Below are 15,881 nucleotides of genomic sequence, written 5' to 3'. Positions count from 1 at the left end.
GCAGCACACAAACCAGCCTGAGAGGGTTAAGTTAAGTGGTGTGACTTCCAGATCCTGTTAAAGCGTGATGAATAGAAGCGCAAGATTGTCCCCATATGCAGGTGCACTTAGGTGAACAGATGGCGGGGACAAATAAAAAGGAGTACATTTTTGGATGACGTTTTCTAAATCTCCTCTGAGACTCATAGCTGGATCTGTTTGCTGTTGGCAAGCACTCACGCTAGTAACTTTGATTTAAAAATACCTGCAGTATATTATAAAAATTAATTCCTGCCCGGGATTTGGAGCAATTGAAGCAGAGGTTACCATGGTAGTGGTCTATTGGAAAATCTTGTAATGTGTTTATTTGTGAGCAACGTACTGTAAACCATTCCAAGGTTGATTGTGAGAACAGGAAGCACCTTTTTAGCAGCCACTTATTAAAGTCTAAAGTGAGTCTTTTGTCAGCGTCTTAAACGTGAAGACGAGCTAGTGTGTGTTAGCATTTAGTCTGTCATCGCCGCTCTCAAACGCTCATCAGCTGGATTTCCTCCTCCTCGCGGCGTCCCCTGCTTTTGCTAGCTACTGTATCGCGTTTCATTCACGGGATATCACCATGGTAGCAACCATTTGAAAAGACGTAAACCTCAGGTGAAAGCCCCCAGCCCCGCCCCCGTTACCACGGTTGTTAGCGGCTTAGGAAATGCATCTGAACGAAGGAAGCAGCTTAAAGGTGGAATTTTGTCGGAAGTTGCTGAGATGGAAAAAAAACCACTCGCGCCGTAACTCAAGTGCAGCTCATAAATGTTGGGAACAACATTGTCAGGGATTTTTTGGCAACTGTTAATCAAGCTATTACGGTGCTGATTTAGTGCAATTTGTGTGCATCGGTATTGAACAGGAGGGATGAAGAAGTGGCTTATTCAAGATAATAGGCTTCTGTTTCTTAGTTTTATTTATATTTATTTATGCATCCCACTGCCCCATTGCCCTTTTTAACTATATGTGGTAACTTTTTCATTCAAATGGACATAAACGTTTGTCATTGGTGAACCTTGATTATCTTTTTGTGCGCAATAATTTTAACATTCGTGACATTTTGATGATATTTTCTGTCGGCACAGTTCATTCAGGAGAAATTTAGTAGATTTGCAAAATTAGACATTCAGGTAAACATAACACAAGGTCGTGTTTTTTTTATGTAGCACTTTTGTCCAAAGCACTTTGCTGTATAAATCTAGTAGATGTTGGAGGTGGCTCACTGTCTTGTCATTGTGACCTTCCCATTTAACTAGAGGACCTCTTGAGCGGTCCATCTTCGAGTAAATAAACTTTAATGTGTCATGAATTTTGCAGTATCGCTTCCATTCATTTGGATGAAATCCATGGCTTAAAATTGCTGTTGCATCTCGCCATACTGTACTTGTCATCACGTCGGACTCCATTCAGTATTCTCTGTGTCCTCTGCAGTACTTCCCAGGCCGTCCCGTGCTGACGAACCTGTTGAAGTCCCTCAATTCATGGCTACAAGAGCAGTCCGATGACCAAGTTTCATATCAAGCGTTCAGTGAGATCCTGGAGAATTCGGCACAGGTGAGTTTTGATAGAACAATTCACACAAATGTTGGTCAAGTGGATTAATGGAGAAAATGTCATCTGGGAAAGTCATTATTAGAAAGACCTGCAGAATCTTCTAATTTGATCCAAAATGAACAATTCTGACTATTGTGGTTGTAGTTCCACTCCTGCCCTATAGATTGCAGTAATGTGCAATTTATTTATTTATTTTAATTCAATTTTTTTTTTTAACATGCCAATTGTAACACACACTGATCTTTTTTGCACGACAGTTGCATCCATAGATATCTATAAAAAAAAAATGGCTTGTGCACACTGTGAGCCAATGAGAAGTAACTTCGTCAGAGGGCGGCCATCTTGGGAGAGGGCTGCTCGAGCATTCATAACATTACAGTCAATAGAACACGGACTTTCCAATAGCTGTAAATTGCTCAACTCTCCCAAATTCTCAACCGATTTTTATTTTCCTTGTTAGGTATGACACAAGCGATGACACAACCAACTATGTAGCTTTTTTAAAATTATTTATAGCCGCGTTAATAAAGATTGTAATAAACCAATCCATTTTTAAATTTGTCAAGAATTCAGCGAGCAATAACCGACTATAGGCTACAGCATAGTGCACCAGAGCATTCCCTTGTCCTAAGATGGCCGACAAAGTGGTGACGCTGCTGACTCAACTAGTGTTCTTATAGATATCTATGTTTGCATCTGCCGCACCACAAAGTTTCTGATCTAGACACTTAACAGTAATCAAAAACCTAACCTTTTAACCTTCTAACCTAAGTCTTTCTTTCAGTCAAAACTGAGTTTAGGATTAGATGTTTTAATATTATGCAGATGTATCTAATGACGTACTTCATAATAAGACTTTTCAATATTTATGAAGGTCGTATTGTCTGGAATGAAGTGTGCATGCCTCCAGCCCCCTTGCAAATTGAAAGAGTCACTTACTCAGATCATTAGCTTTTAGCCGGCCCGATCAATGGATCAATGAATCGATAAGAAGGTATGAATAGACTTCACTTCCGAGGAAATGGACTTCGCGCACGCCCAAAATCTTTACTATTGACATGTGAGTAACCCTGTCAATCACGGCGGCGGCAATCGAGGGCGGCGAGAGAAACGACTTTGTGTCAGAGGGAATATGTTGTCGGATTCAGCCGCGGCTCACGGTTAGATATCCGGGCTGCCCGTGTTCATTAGCGCAGGGCCCGAGCCATTAACCTGAGATTGACTTCTCATTGATCAAGAAAACTACACGCGGCAGCTTTCATTAAGTTGAACAGGTTTGGAGATGGTGACGGTGGTTCTTTTTAAAATCCTGGTCTCGCTTTCCCCTCTCTCTCAGGCTCCAGATGCTGCCTTGCCCGAGGGGGTGAGGTGGGTGTCTTGCCAAGGGTCACAACCCCACCTCCGACGTTATCCTTGCGGAGTGTGGACGCTCTTCCACCTTCTCACAGTCCAAGCCAAGAAGGCCGACGGCTCAGGTGCACACAACTCAAGCATACTTTGTGCTACCGCGGGCCATTTAGAGTTCACAAGGAGGAGGGGGGCTTAGAATATGTCTGTAGGGCGGGGGGCTTTGTCCACAAATTAGCCTCTTTTCACAGTGACCTGATTTAACTTCCCACACAAGCACATATATACACACACACATATACACATCCAAACTTTGGCATTACACACTCGCCAACTTTTGGTCACAACTGCATTGAACCTAATTGTGACTGTGTGAAAAGAGATTATGTTAGATTAGTGGAATGTGAGTGGTTAATAAAACAAGGCAAATGACTAGAAGCTCCACTTCTAGCAGGCATGTTAATCTCCCTCTTCAACACACACACACACACACACACACGGATTAATCCCGGGGTTTATGGGACCATCATGTGACCTGCAGATGGACCGGCGGAAAAGGGGTGTCCATCTGGTACCCCACGGACCACCATCTATCTCACAGGACAGATACGGGCACATGCGATACGACATAAACGTCATGCATGAACACACGCGCTGAATGCGGTATCTCAGGTGGGACCCGGGTGCAGGGTCCTCCTATTGTCATGGCACTCTCTCCGAGCAGCTGTGCGGTTTATAACCCGGCGGAGCCGCTAAGCCAAGAACAAAAGCAAATTACTGCCTGAAAAATATGTTTGCGGACTGTGGAGCTCCTGAGACAACAAACTGGTCACCATTCACACACAGGGTTAACTTCCTTTAATCTCCAGATTGGATATAGATTATTCATCTCAGTATGGGGTTAACCCAGCTCTCTGACTCCTGGCCCACAAAAGCGTGGGAATCCAGGAAGCTGACGCACAAGTTTGCGATTTACAGTGCTAACTTCATAGTAGTCGTCATGTGTCATTAAAATGTGATCTTGTTAACAGTAAACAATTAAAAATACAAATAAATCTGAACATACTATATCAATCATGATAAAACGCAGACTATAGATTATGCCTACAGTATAGATTATGCTTTCTACTATCTGCCTTAGTGCCTCAGCTTCAAGTGCATCTGACCACAGGGCTGCAGGAAGCTAACTAGCTCTACACAAGCTACGAGCTGCGACTGGCTAGCTAGACACTGTCATTCAATAAGTCACTCCTCTTAAATCACTAATCCCCAATTCCATGTCGGCGTATAAAATAGACTTCTGACAAGTCTTGTTATCACTAGAGGAAGATGCTAATCATGCAACAAGACACCAAGCAAGAAGAGGGAACAGGAGGAAGACGGAGAAGCCATGCTAACTGCTAAGCTAATTATAGAAAGCTATAGAAAATAGATGGATGGTATTGGTGTAAAAATTATTATTATTTTTAATTCTTGTTATTGTGCAGTAGCGTTTCTCAAATTTCACACAATGCACAATGCTTGAAAACCCAATTCACTTAAATGTTTTTTGGGCAGTTGAAACAATTACAATAGGTTTAATTACTTCATACCAAAAGATAAATAAATAAATAAAAGTTTTTGTGGAATATTAATTACCGAATCCCCACCAGATCCCAAGGAGGTGCCCAACGCAATGACAGGCTACATCAGCAATTTCTTCAGCTGCAGACCGTGCGCCGAACACTTCAAGAACATGGCCGCCGAGAGCCTGTCGCAGGTGAACACCTTTACGGACTCCATCCTGTGGCTTTGGTCCCGACACAATCGGGTCAACAACAGAATAGCAGGTAAGGGCGCACCTTTTGGTGCTTTTACAGCAGCACATGTTGAATTTGTTAACCATGTATTAATCACAAACCAATTCTGTTACTATGATCAAAACTCAAACATGTTAGATTACTGATGTACACCTGTTGATGATTTAACGGTCTACACCCTCCCTACGCTGACCTTCACAGTTACCTCACAAAAGTTTGTGGGGAAGATTTAGGCTCCAGCTTCCTCACATGGTCAGTGGGTCGTCTTAATACGACTAGAGACGGTGCTGGGTGGTGCAAGGACGGATCCTCAGATCAGACACCAGCTGTCACTACATCTTAGCGCCCCCACCCCCCTCTTGGAGTATCATCGGTCTCTGTGTCACCCATTTTCTCCTGACCGCCCTCCAGTACTACCATCCCGTCCTCCTCGTACATCGTCACTATCGCTTGGCCATTTTCTCATTTGTCTCTCGTGTATTTTTGCCCCTCCCCTCTGTCCTTTTGCACCCATAAACTGCTCTACTTCCTCTGGATTTTGAGGAAGCTCAATTGTCTCCATAAAAGGGAATTTTGACTAAGAATCATCCAGTTGATACTTTTTTACTTGAGTCATAGTCAAACAAATACTGGTATTTTTATTGATTAGTTTTACTTTGGCTGTTTATCACTAAGTTTTAGACCACTCACATGTTTGTTTTTTATCTCTTTTGTATTATGTCTTACAGATGTGTAGAGGTATTATTATTATTTTTTGTTAAAGGGGAATTCACATCAAAAATGTTCATTACACTATGTTGTATGTGCAGCCCACTAGTCTAAACGGCGTTTTGATTAATATTGACTTAAACAGAAAAATCCACCTGTACAAACAAACAGATGGATTTTCCATCTCATGGGGCGGCCATTTTGCACTTGTTGTTGACTAAAAATGACATCACAACTGCTCAGGGTTCAGGTAACGACCATCACAGTGCCAAAGGAGCGTCACATGACCAAAAACAGAAAGCAGGTGAGCTGTGATTGGTCGTTACCTGAGCCCTGCGCAATTGTGATGTCATTTTCAGGTGACAGTAAGTGACAAAATGGACGAGATGGATAAAAACGGGTGGATTTTGTGGATTAATTCATAATCTGAACACTGTGTTTAGACTAATGGGGCCGAACAGACCATATTATACAGTACAGAATTGTTTTACTTGAATTGCTCTTTAATAATTAATTAATTAATTAATTGGCCCATGCATATGTTTTTCTTTTCCTCAATTCACTATTTTTCATTTGTTGTGCCCTTTCCAGAAGCAACTTTTTTTCAGGCTTTTGACGATCTAAAATGACTTTTTAGCATCACCTGTTGCTTTTGCTTCTTGAGCGCCAAGTTTTTTTTCCCCCGTTTGTGAGATTTTATTAACTTGGAGTCGGTAAAATATGTGTTTGTGTAGATAGAAAAAAAAACACTTTCCACTCTTGCTTGACTGTATAACCAAAGTATATTACACTTAAAAGAGCAAAACCCTCCTCCCTCGCCTTTGTATCCGTGATTTTATTAGGCCCCGCGCCGTCATTAACAGCCCACTTTGTTAAATCACTATCTTTTGTTTGTGCAGACCGCCCCCCTCTTCTATCACTGGGACAGCTTGTGTCCTGAACAGCAGGGGCTAGCGGGACACCCGCCTCTGCGCGTGTCTACTCCCCAGACACTTAAACACTATTCAGACCCCCCAGACCACCTCAATCCGTCTTCCCTCTCATCCTGTGTCTTGTCCCTCTCTCTGGTGCGAGTACACCCCTCCAAACCCCACCCCACCCTGGACCCCCACCGTCCCCTGAGACTCATAACCTCCTCTTGACAAGTGATAGCACAGCACCCCGGCAGGATGGTTCCCTACACGCACACACACAATTCCCAAGGTATTGTGCGACAGCAGGTGGCAAACACAAGACACAAGCCACACAATCCTCCCATCCTCCAGTCTGCTCCGCACGCACGCGCCGGTTACGGGATCAGTGTGGTGAATCAAAAGGAAAGCGAAGGAAGGATGCAAGCTCTCTCACCCACGCAACCCCTCCTCTGCTTTTTCTATTTATTTATTTTTATACTCCAAAGTGGAGTCGTTCAGCCGGCCGGCCGCGCTCCGCCTTTCAGGAGCGGCCATGCATGAAAGAAGAGCTATTTGTAAAGCGGCGGAACAATTAATTTAGCTGGCAACAAAGAGGCCCCAGGGCCCTCTGACGCCGCCTCGCACGGGCCGCATTAAGAGCGGCGGCAGCTCGGTCCTGTTGCTGCTTGTCAACAGGCTGAGAGGGAGACGCATTTCGACACACTGCAATTGGATAGAAACTGCACTTGTTATTTTTGTGCGGCCTGGAGGACCACTAGTCGGCCATGTTGTATCGGCTCGACATGCTTTGAACCCTAACTCTAGAAATATGACCTCATAGTACCTGCTTTTACCCAAGTGTCAAGTAGAGCTGCCTTGTATGGAGGACCAAAACTGCCAAAAATAAATAAATAAATAAAAGTGAAAATAAAAACTGATATGAAAAATATAATTCAAAAATAAAATACAAAAAATAAAAATAAATGGAAATAAAAAACATTACTTACATATATATATATATATATATATATATAATACAACACTAAAAAATAAGATTAGGACCGCCCCCAGATTGTTGACCAGCGTCTGCAGCATCAAATAAATAAATAAATGTGAGAGCAGTGCGTTTTTATTTATTGATTGATATCTAATTCTATTTATATATTTACTTTTGTATTTATTTCAACATTAATTTATTTAATTTATTTTTGTTTCTTGAATCCCTTTTTTTATATTTGTAGTTTTACTTTTATTTATTTATTTTCGGTATATATTTTGTTGTTTTTATTTCCATTTGTATTTATTTGTTTGTATTTAATTTTTGAATTATATTTTTTATATCCGTTTTTTTTCTTCACTTTTATTTATTTAGTCATTTATTTAATTTTAATGTTGGCAGTATTGGTCCTCCATACCTTGAGACAAGAAAAGGGGGGAAATAATTTCTGCATGGTAGCTGAGTCAATGCTGAGGAAGCTGGTTTGCCTTGCTAACAATACATATTTATATACTTAATGAATATGTATGAGTTAGTGATGACGGGCCACGCTGGCAATCTCAATATGGCCGCTATGGCTAAAGTCACCCTGGCCACAAACATGGCAGTCTGATTAGAATGAGGAGAGCGTGCATGCGTGCGCCTGTTGGCGCACCCTCCCATCCACCCGCTGAAATGTATAAAAGCCACACGCTCACACGCACTTCTCGCTTACAGGCTCTCAAGCTCCCAGGACAGAGTAAAATAAATGTCTCTTTTATGTAAAGCACCGTATGCAGAGTTCATATAAATGCATATGATTGAGATTCACGCTGAGCAGCATGGGGAAAGGGGTGGGAGTAAATTGACGGCGCCGTAAAGTGACAGAGCTGCTGTGCACATGCACGCACACACAATAGTTTGTAGGTGACAACAAGCAATTTATTACTAGATTCTGCCCTGTGTGTAATGTAGCCTAGTTTATGCGAACACTTATTTACATACAAGATATTTGGTGTGAATGCGCGTCTTTCTGGGTAAGTTTTGTAACTTAAGTTAAGGCTAGGCGAATAATTGAGTTTACTGATTAGTTCGAATTTTATTTGTCGGGACACTCAAGGGCTTCCGTAGTTCCTTCAAAGTATACAAAAGTGCAGTCAGTGTTAGCAATTTGGTGGCATCGTTTCTGTTGAAATTGATTAATGTAAAAAGCTTCTTTTTTTTTTCAAACAGTTTCAACCCCCATTTATTTATTTACCTATTCATTCATTTATTCATTTATTTTAAAAAGCACAACTTAAATAATGTAATTGTCATGTGTGTTTTTTTTTCAAAGGGGGAATAAATGATTAAAATTAGACAAATTAATTATTAGTTAGGTCCTCAACTTGTGCCCAGAATTATAATGGGAATTTTTCTAGTTACTACAATAATTTTATCAAATGTATCATTTATTTTGGCAAAAGTTGACTAAATTACCAAACTTAAAAGAAAATATGTTGTCTTTTATAGGGAACTCAATGAAGTACCTATAAAAACAACAAAATTACAACCCAAGAAAGTTACAAATGTTTTTCTGGAGTAATGTTTTGAAAACTTTAAATAATTTCCTTCCTGATAGTTTTATTTAATGTTGCATTTCCACACTGTTGGGCTGGGCAAAATCACATGGTTTTACTGCTTCATGGTGTGTGTGTTATCCTAGTTTAACTTACCAAATATACAGTAAATTTCATAGAGTCAATTTTGCTCTAAAAAACACTATATTCGGTAGTCTAAACAGATTAAACTTTACACTTGGAAAAAAGTTAAGTAAAAATAAATACTGTAAATAAATCCCTAGAAAGTAAAAACCCTTCCACAGTTTGGCTTTAAACCCTGATGCTAACTAGCTAGCTCCCTAGCTGGTAAACAAGCACCATGGGAGCTAGCTAGGGAGTGTGCTAGCTAGCACCTGAACGTAAAAATCCTGCCTCAGTTTGGCTTTAGCCCCTGGTGCTAGCTAGCTAGCTAGCTCCCTAGTAGGTAAACGAGCACCATGGGAGTAGCTCTGGACCTGGATTTGCCATCACAAATATCGTTACATTTAAATAATCGTTTTAATTCAAAAGATGTGTGATGGGATGTATTGCGGTGCTCTACGGACAAGAATTTCGAGTCTAATCGAAAAAACAAGTGTTACAAAATAAAATTTTATAATTTATTTTATTTTATTTTAATTATTTGTTGTTATTTTAATTCATGCTTGCTTCATTTTTTTAGTGTGGTGTGATGCTAATGTTGCTGGGCAGTAGTTGTACATATGACTGTAATATTTTGCCAGAATTTTTTTGATATGTTTTCCATCCAATCAGAAGTTTGTGAATTTAGAAATTGCTATATATGTTTAATTGTGTTTAGCGTGATGCTAACAGTCAAAGCAAAGATTTTGCAATTCATTTGGCGCATATGTGCCCTCCTCCGAGGCTTCTGTTCCTCTCATGTTCAATTTGAAGATTACACTTCGCTTTCAAAGGGCTGCGAAGGGACCAGACAGGTGGTCCTCACCACTGAGGTCTGCTGCCTCAACATAGGGCGTGTGTGCGTGCGTGTGCGTGCGTGCGCGCGCTCATGTGTGTTGGAGTGGGGAAGCTGTCCACTTTGGTCACATCTATTATCTCACCACACCTCCCACTGGGACATCCCTGAAGCCCATTGATCATTGTTAAGACGCACACACACACACACAATATCAATCGCTAGATTACATGCACACAAACACAGACAGGTGATTTACATACGCGCTCTTAAAAGACCTCCATGCACATATGCATATAGGCACCAAGATTTATGGCGGCGAGTGACAAGATGAAATGGCTTCAACACAGATTGCATCCAGTCCTGCGAGCAGCACTCGTGCCCTCAAATCAAACATGCCAACTCAAGCGTGCAACAACTTGGCGTGACCTTGTGCTTGTTGGATCCTTTCTGAACAATATCACCACATATGGACGCCAATCCAGTTTTCTTTTCATTAATTAACTCAATATCATTCATACTCCTGTCGTCCAGGTGCTTTGAGCGAGGACCCCGACTTCCCAAAGTTGCAGTGGCCTCCACCTGACGCGTGTGCCGACTGTCACACTGTGAAAGACAACGGGGACCACAAGTGGAACCACCAGAAAGTTCTGCCCTTCCTTCAGGATTACTACTCTGTCGAACGCATCCTCACAGGTGCCGTTTACGATCTGGCTTCCGTCTTGTCGCGTTTTTGACAACTTATTTTCTAATTGTGGGAGATGAATAAATATATTTTGTTTGTACTCTCGAGCGAACAGGAAAAAAGGCACTCTATTGTATATAAACATACAAAAATTCTGAACAAATAAAGAAATAAACTAGTAGTAACAGAGGCGTCTCGAGAAAAATTGCTCAAAAATAAGTCAAATACTAGCTGAATTTTGTTTCTTGTTTCTCAAATCTTCTTCCACCACTAAAATAAATCGAAATGCCAGTAATTCGTTATAGCCCCACCCCAAAAAACAATATAAATGTTTGTATTTTTTTTTATTAGCACTATAATATTGCACTTTATAAAAACACTGTTAAAATGAATGTAAAGAGTTCAACCGTTTGCATATCATGATTAATTCATTGCGCTGCCTTGTGTGCCTTAGCCACCTAGCATAAGAATTAAGAAGCGCATCCATGTAGACATTTAGTAAGATGCAGTTATATCAGTCTTTTTACAAAGAGGATAAAGAATATATGCCTGTACGGAGTGTTGCACGGTATTGCTAAAACAAGCGATATGCAATATAGGTATTGAATATTACATTATCGATCATTTTGTAATATCTAACACGCATTTTTAGGATTTTTTTTTTTAAATGATCGAATATATCTAATATGTATAATATGTATGATATCAAATGTAGTATGCAATAAGGATGAGCCGGATATAATAATTAATGCATAACGCTTTCGAATATCATCCAAAATAATGTGAGTTTCGATAATAGCATACAATTTAGTGCTGGGCAATACATCAAAAAAATATCAATATTGGCCCATGCAACATGCATATCGCATGCAATAAGTTTCATATGGAATTTGGCCAGTCAGATGACAACTTAAATGTGCCTCACCATTTAATAGTCAAGGGTAATAACAATTAATTAACTAAGAATACATTTAGCATGTTTATTTTGCCACATGGAATAAAATGTCATTCTTTCACCTCATAAGTCACAATTTAGCAAATGCCAATGACTTCACTTTTTCTTTTTCTTTTTTTTTTTTTTACAAATTAGTGATCAATCTAAAGTTTTGAAAATGGCTTGTTCTCTTTGATGATGCAATTTTAATGATTGGGAGAAAAAATATATATATTTGTTTTTGGGGTCTCATGAAAAGTCGAAGGTTTTGGCCCGACGCCAGCGATTGGCCATTATCGTGATGATAATATTTCTGCGATATTTTGTGCAGCCGTATCTGTGAGTATTGCTATATTGTCTTTACATGAGTTGCCGGGCTGTATTTTTTTTTCTAAATATTCATTGCTAAAGGTTCCAAGTGCAGAATTTGACATTGAACCTTGAAGCCTCTCTTTGAAGAATTGCAATAATTTGCGGTTCCACTTTCTACTGTACCAACCCAAATTTGTTTCTCGTTTTCCCCGTCAGACTACCTGGAAGACGAAAGTGAAGTTCTGGCCAAGCAGAAGGCAAAACGCGCCCGCACGCAGCAAATTTTGGAGGCTCAGAAGCGTGTGGAAAGAGAAGCCAAAGAGGCCCCGAACCCTCCCAATCGTCCTCCTTCCACGCAAGATATCGTGGACGAGGAAGAGGAGGAAGAGGACGACGTCGCCGCAGCATCCCAAGCGGAAGGTAAGACCCTCGAACCCACACCTTGGGCCGGAGCGGAAGCCAAGGTGGCCTTGGATCAGCGACAGCACGTCAGGAGGCCGAGCATCGTGGGGATGAAGGTGCGAGACACGCAGGAGGACATCGTGGACCTGGACTCGTTCCTCAACCAGCACTTCAAAGCCAAAGCGGCGGAGGTGGTCACCACCAACCGGGTCAAACAACGCACACTGCAGAGGAAGCGGGAGGAGCGGGACGCCGGGCCCGTGTTGGGGCTGGAGCCGGACTTGGGTTCCGACGAGGTGGCGCCCATGCGGGAGCGAGAACTGTCCGGCCGGAGGGGACGCTGGATGTCCATGCTGAGCATCGGCTTCTCCAAAGTGGACGTCAGCTTGTGCGTCATTCTCTACTTCCTGTCCTCCATGTGCCTCCTCGTCATGTACCTCTTCTTCAAAACGCGCCTTCGTTTACGGCCCGCCAAATTATCCGTACCCTGATCTCGGGTTCCAAAGTAAGGGGATGCGTCCAGATTAGCCCGGCCCACTTAACTGCTTCCTATTGGAGACCACATACACGCGTTCACTGCTGGCTGGTACCTGCCATTAATTGAGATATTTTTAGAAAATGGCGCCTTTGTGCAAATGGATGTTTATTTTCATCAATAGAACTTGTTTGAGTGAAGGAGAATCTTTTTTTGTTTTAATGCTATGCTATGAAGGATATTTGAATCTGCAGTCAATGGAACTACTTGAACTTCTCTACTGTGATTTCAAGTTTTTTCTTTTTAATTTTGCGAGTATTTTATTTCAGATTTTTGGTGACAGACTTCCGCTATGTTGTGTTATGTTCCACTTTGTAGGCTATACCATTATTTACACCTGTACAATCTAACGCAGTGTTTCACAATCTTTTTTTTTTTTTTTTTTTTAGCCAAAGCACATGTTAGACAAAAATTTCAAGGAGCACCAGCAAAATAAAATGTCGTCAATTGACTTCATCGTAGTTGCCACAAGATGGCCGCAAAGTACGAACCTGGCGAACCGCAGTGGTTGGGACCAATCGGTGAAAATCAGGAGGGTCGGAACAAAATGGATTCCGCGAGAATTCATTTTGCAGGCAAGGTTAGCAAAGTACTACTACTGTCAAAATGTGTCGCAATTCACAAAATATTTTTGGGGTGAATAATAAAGGATAGGTTTACCCCAAATTAATTTGCAGATGCAAAAGTTCACAGTTTACAAAAAAAAAAAGCTTCCTCAGTGTCAAATGTGGCCTTTTTATGGCAACAAGTAACTATACAGGTTAATTGTAGTTAAAGTGGACATAAACCCAAATACTTTCTTTACAATAATATGTTTTGTTGTATGACATTCTGATAAATATTGTGTAATCTGAGTTAAACAGCTAAATCCACTGCATCCAGGTTCAAATGGATCTTTGACGTCTATAGCCGTCAATGGCAGTGAATGACTTCAAATTTGTAAACGGGATTTTTTCAGTGTACCTAATGATTTGTCCAATGTGTACATTTGTTTGAATCCTCACCACTGTTCTCGAATTTCAAATTGATATCCAGTCAATGGGAGATGTTTTTTTTTTTTTTTATTGTTTTTATTCCGTAACTATAAATGGTATCGCTGTTAGCAAAGTGAGACTATTAGCCGCTTGTCATGCAGCTCCCGTGTTAATTAAACACGTCACATCTGAGACGATGACATCACAATGCTTGTGTCGTCAAGACGGATGCCAGTTGGAAAAGTATATGTTAATCGTGGACAGGAAGTCCACACTTTAGTGTCTTATTTTGAATGAATTTGTATTGTGTGTGTGTGTGTGTGTGTGTGTGTGTGTGTGAAATTAAAAAGTGTCACCAGAATTTTTTTTTATGCTTGTTGTTTTGTGGCCGAGGTGCAAGAAGCAGCAGCAGCAGCAGGGTGTTGCATGTTGAAATGGGGAGTGGTGGGAGGTGAGGAGGGGTTAAATCATCACAAGGTTGAAGGAAAAAGCCTGTTGCCATCTGCTGCGCGGCACAGGCTAAATCCTAACAATTTCATTGGGATTAAAGCAAGTGAGTAATCCAGCTTTCCTTTAGGGGGAGAGATTACCCAGGAGGATTAGCTCCCCGCAGATAATAAACTTTATTAAAACGCAATCGGCTTTCACGGGCCTTCTTCCCCTCACACACTTGGAGGTGGGCTTCGCCGGGACCCTTTTAGGTGAGGTGGGGACTGTGGAGGAGGTGGAACTGGATGAAAGAGTGCGGGAGGGATAAATGGATGGAGGGCCCGATGTCGTCGGGATTACGACGGACTCATCAGAGGGGACGCTTGTGATCTTGAGCTTTGTGTTTCCCGGAACATTGGATTGAACCGTCTTCATGCTCCCAGTGAAAACAAACACTCTCATCTCCTCATCTGCTTCTTGGGCGTGAGCAGCGTGACGGCTCCGGCCCGCTGCTGAAATCGTCCATATGAGCGACGGGCTGATTAATTAGTAGAGGTGCTTTGAAGCTGCTGCTCCCATTGAATCAAGCGCTCGAAGACACATTAGGTGTGCATCGGGTGGTCTTTGGTTTTTTAAGGTCTCCGATTTTAACATCGTGCCACACTACCCGACACGTGGTGCATTTTCACTTAGGGGTGCGGCGTACTCACTTTTGTGAGATACTGGGATTCCCTTTCATACGTATGCGCATAAAAGCGTGTATAAAATGAATGGATGTGGAGTCCAATGCCAAAGGTCATTCCCGAAGCTCGCTCACGTTCCGTCACAAAGTCATCAAGAGTTGTCCTTAAGCACTTTTGTCCCACGCGAGTGATCTGTTAATCTGTTTAAACGTTACCTGCATTCGCCGCCCGCTGCACATTTGAGCCTCATTGAGCTGCAAACTAATGATTCTTAATGACGACCACGCTGGCAGCCGTGTGCTGTTATTGCTCGCTGCCAAGTCTGATGAGTTGGTGAGGTTCACTTTGAGGACACGCCGTTCAAATCCCAAGCGAGGTTTTGTTTTGCTTGTTTTTTAATTGTTCATCTAACGTGAAGAAGTGAGGGTTCTTCTATTTTATTTATCTAAGCATGTTAGGTTCATTGAAGACTAAAATGTCTGGTGTGAATGTGAATGCATGTTTTTCTAGATAACGGAGGAGGAGGCGGGACTTTTGACTTCCGCGTTTTCACATATCAGCTTTGTTTCCGGTTTCGGTTTGTGACGTGTGTTCCGCGTCCCAGTACTTGCGCTTCCGCCTTTGCGCATGGGTGGGAGCTCGTGGTTTGGGTATGGAGGGGGGATTGGGCTTGCGAGTTTTGGAACGCTGCCAGCAGTGGCCAGAAACGGCGCTGATGTGTGCTACCTAAAAATTTTAAAAATAAAATAAAAAAGAATCATTTAAAATTTTGCTTGTTTGTTCATCAAAAACAAAACAAACTTTTGAAATATACTTATTATGTAAGACACTGACAAGTTGTACTGTTTGAACATTAATGTATAAATATTAAACAATTAAAAAAGTAAAAAAAAAAAAAAAAGTTCTTAAATATTAATTCAATTATTACTTATTGTATGTTTTGCAAGTCAAACTAAAAATGTCCCTAAATAAAAATGTGAAAACAAACGACTCTTCAAAGATTAAATGCAAATATATTATAAACTTAAAAGTTTGATACAATAGTTAGTTAGTTAGTTAGTTAGTCAATCAGTCAGTCAGTTAGCTATAGCAAGCCAGACAGTCAACCAGTCAAT

General features: G+C 41.2%; 1 protein-coding gene across 1 annotated transcript in view; it reads left to right on the top strand.

Annotated features, from left to right (window-relative positions):
* Positions 1 to 14,015, top strand: part of qsox1 (quiescin Q6 sulfhydryl oxidase 1) — a 29,484-nt gene extending 15,469 nt beyond the window's left edge. Inside the window, exons 9-13 of the mRNA XM_077583690.1 lie at positions 1,450 to 1,572; positions 2,909 to 3,047; positions 4,572 to 4,748; positions 10,347 to 10,508; positions 11,960 to 14,015. Coding sequence (XP_077439816.1) covers positions 1,450 to 1,572; positions 2,909 to 3,047; positions 4,572 to 4,748; positions 10,347 to 10,508; positions 11,960 to 12,636 — 1,278 coding nt within the window. The 3' untranslated portion in view covers positions 12,637 to 14,015. The remainder of the gene's footprint in view (positions 1 to 1,449; positions 1,573 to 2,908; positions 3,048 to 4,571; positions 4,749 to 10,346; positions 10,509 to 11,959) is intronic.
* The last annotated feature ends 1,866 nt before the right edge of the window (positions 14,016 to 15,881 follow it).

Source organism: Vanacampus margaritifer, chromosome 13 (assembly GCF_051991255.1).
Source record: "Vanacampus margaritifer isolate UIUO_Vmar chromosome 13, RoL_Vmar_1.0, whole genome shotgun sequence".
NCBI lineage: Eukaryota > Metazoa > Chordata > Actinopteri > Syngnathiformes > Syngnathidae > Vanacampus > Vanacampus margaritifer.
This window is presented reverse-complemented; position numbering and strand designations above follow the sequence as displayed.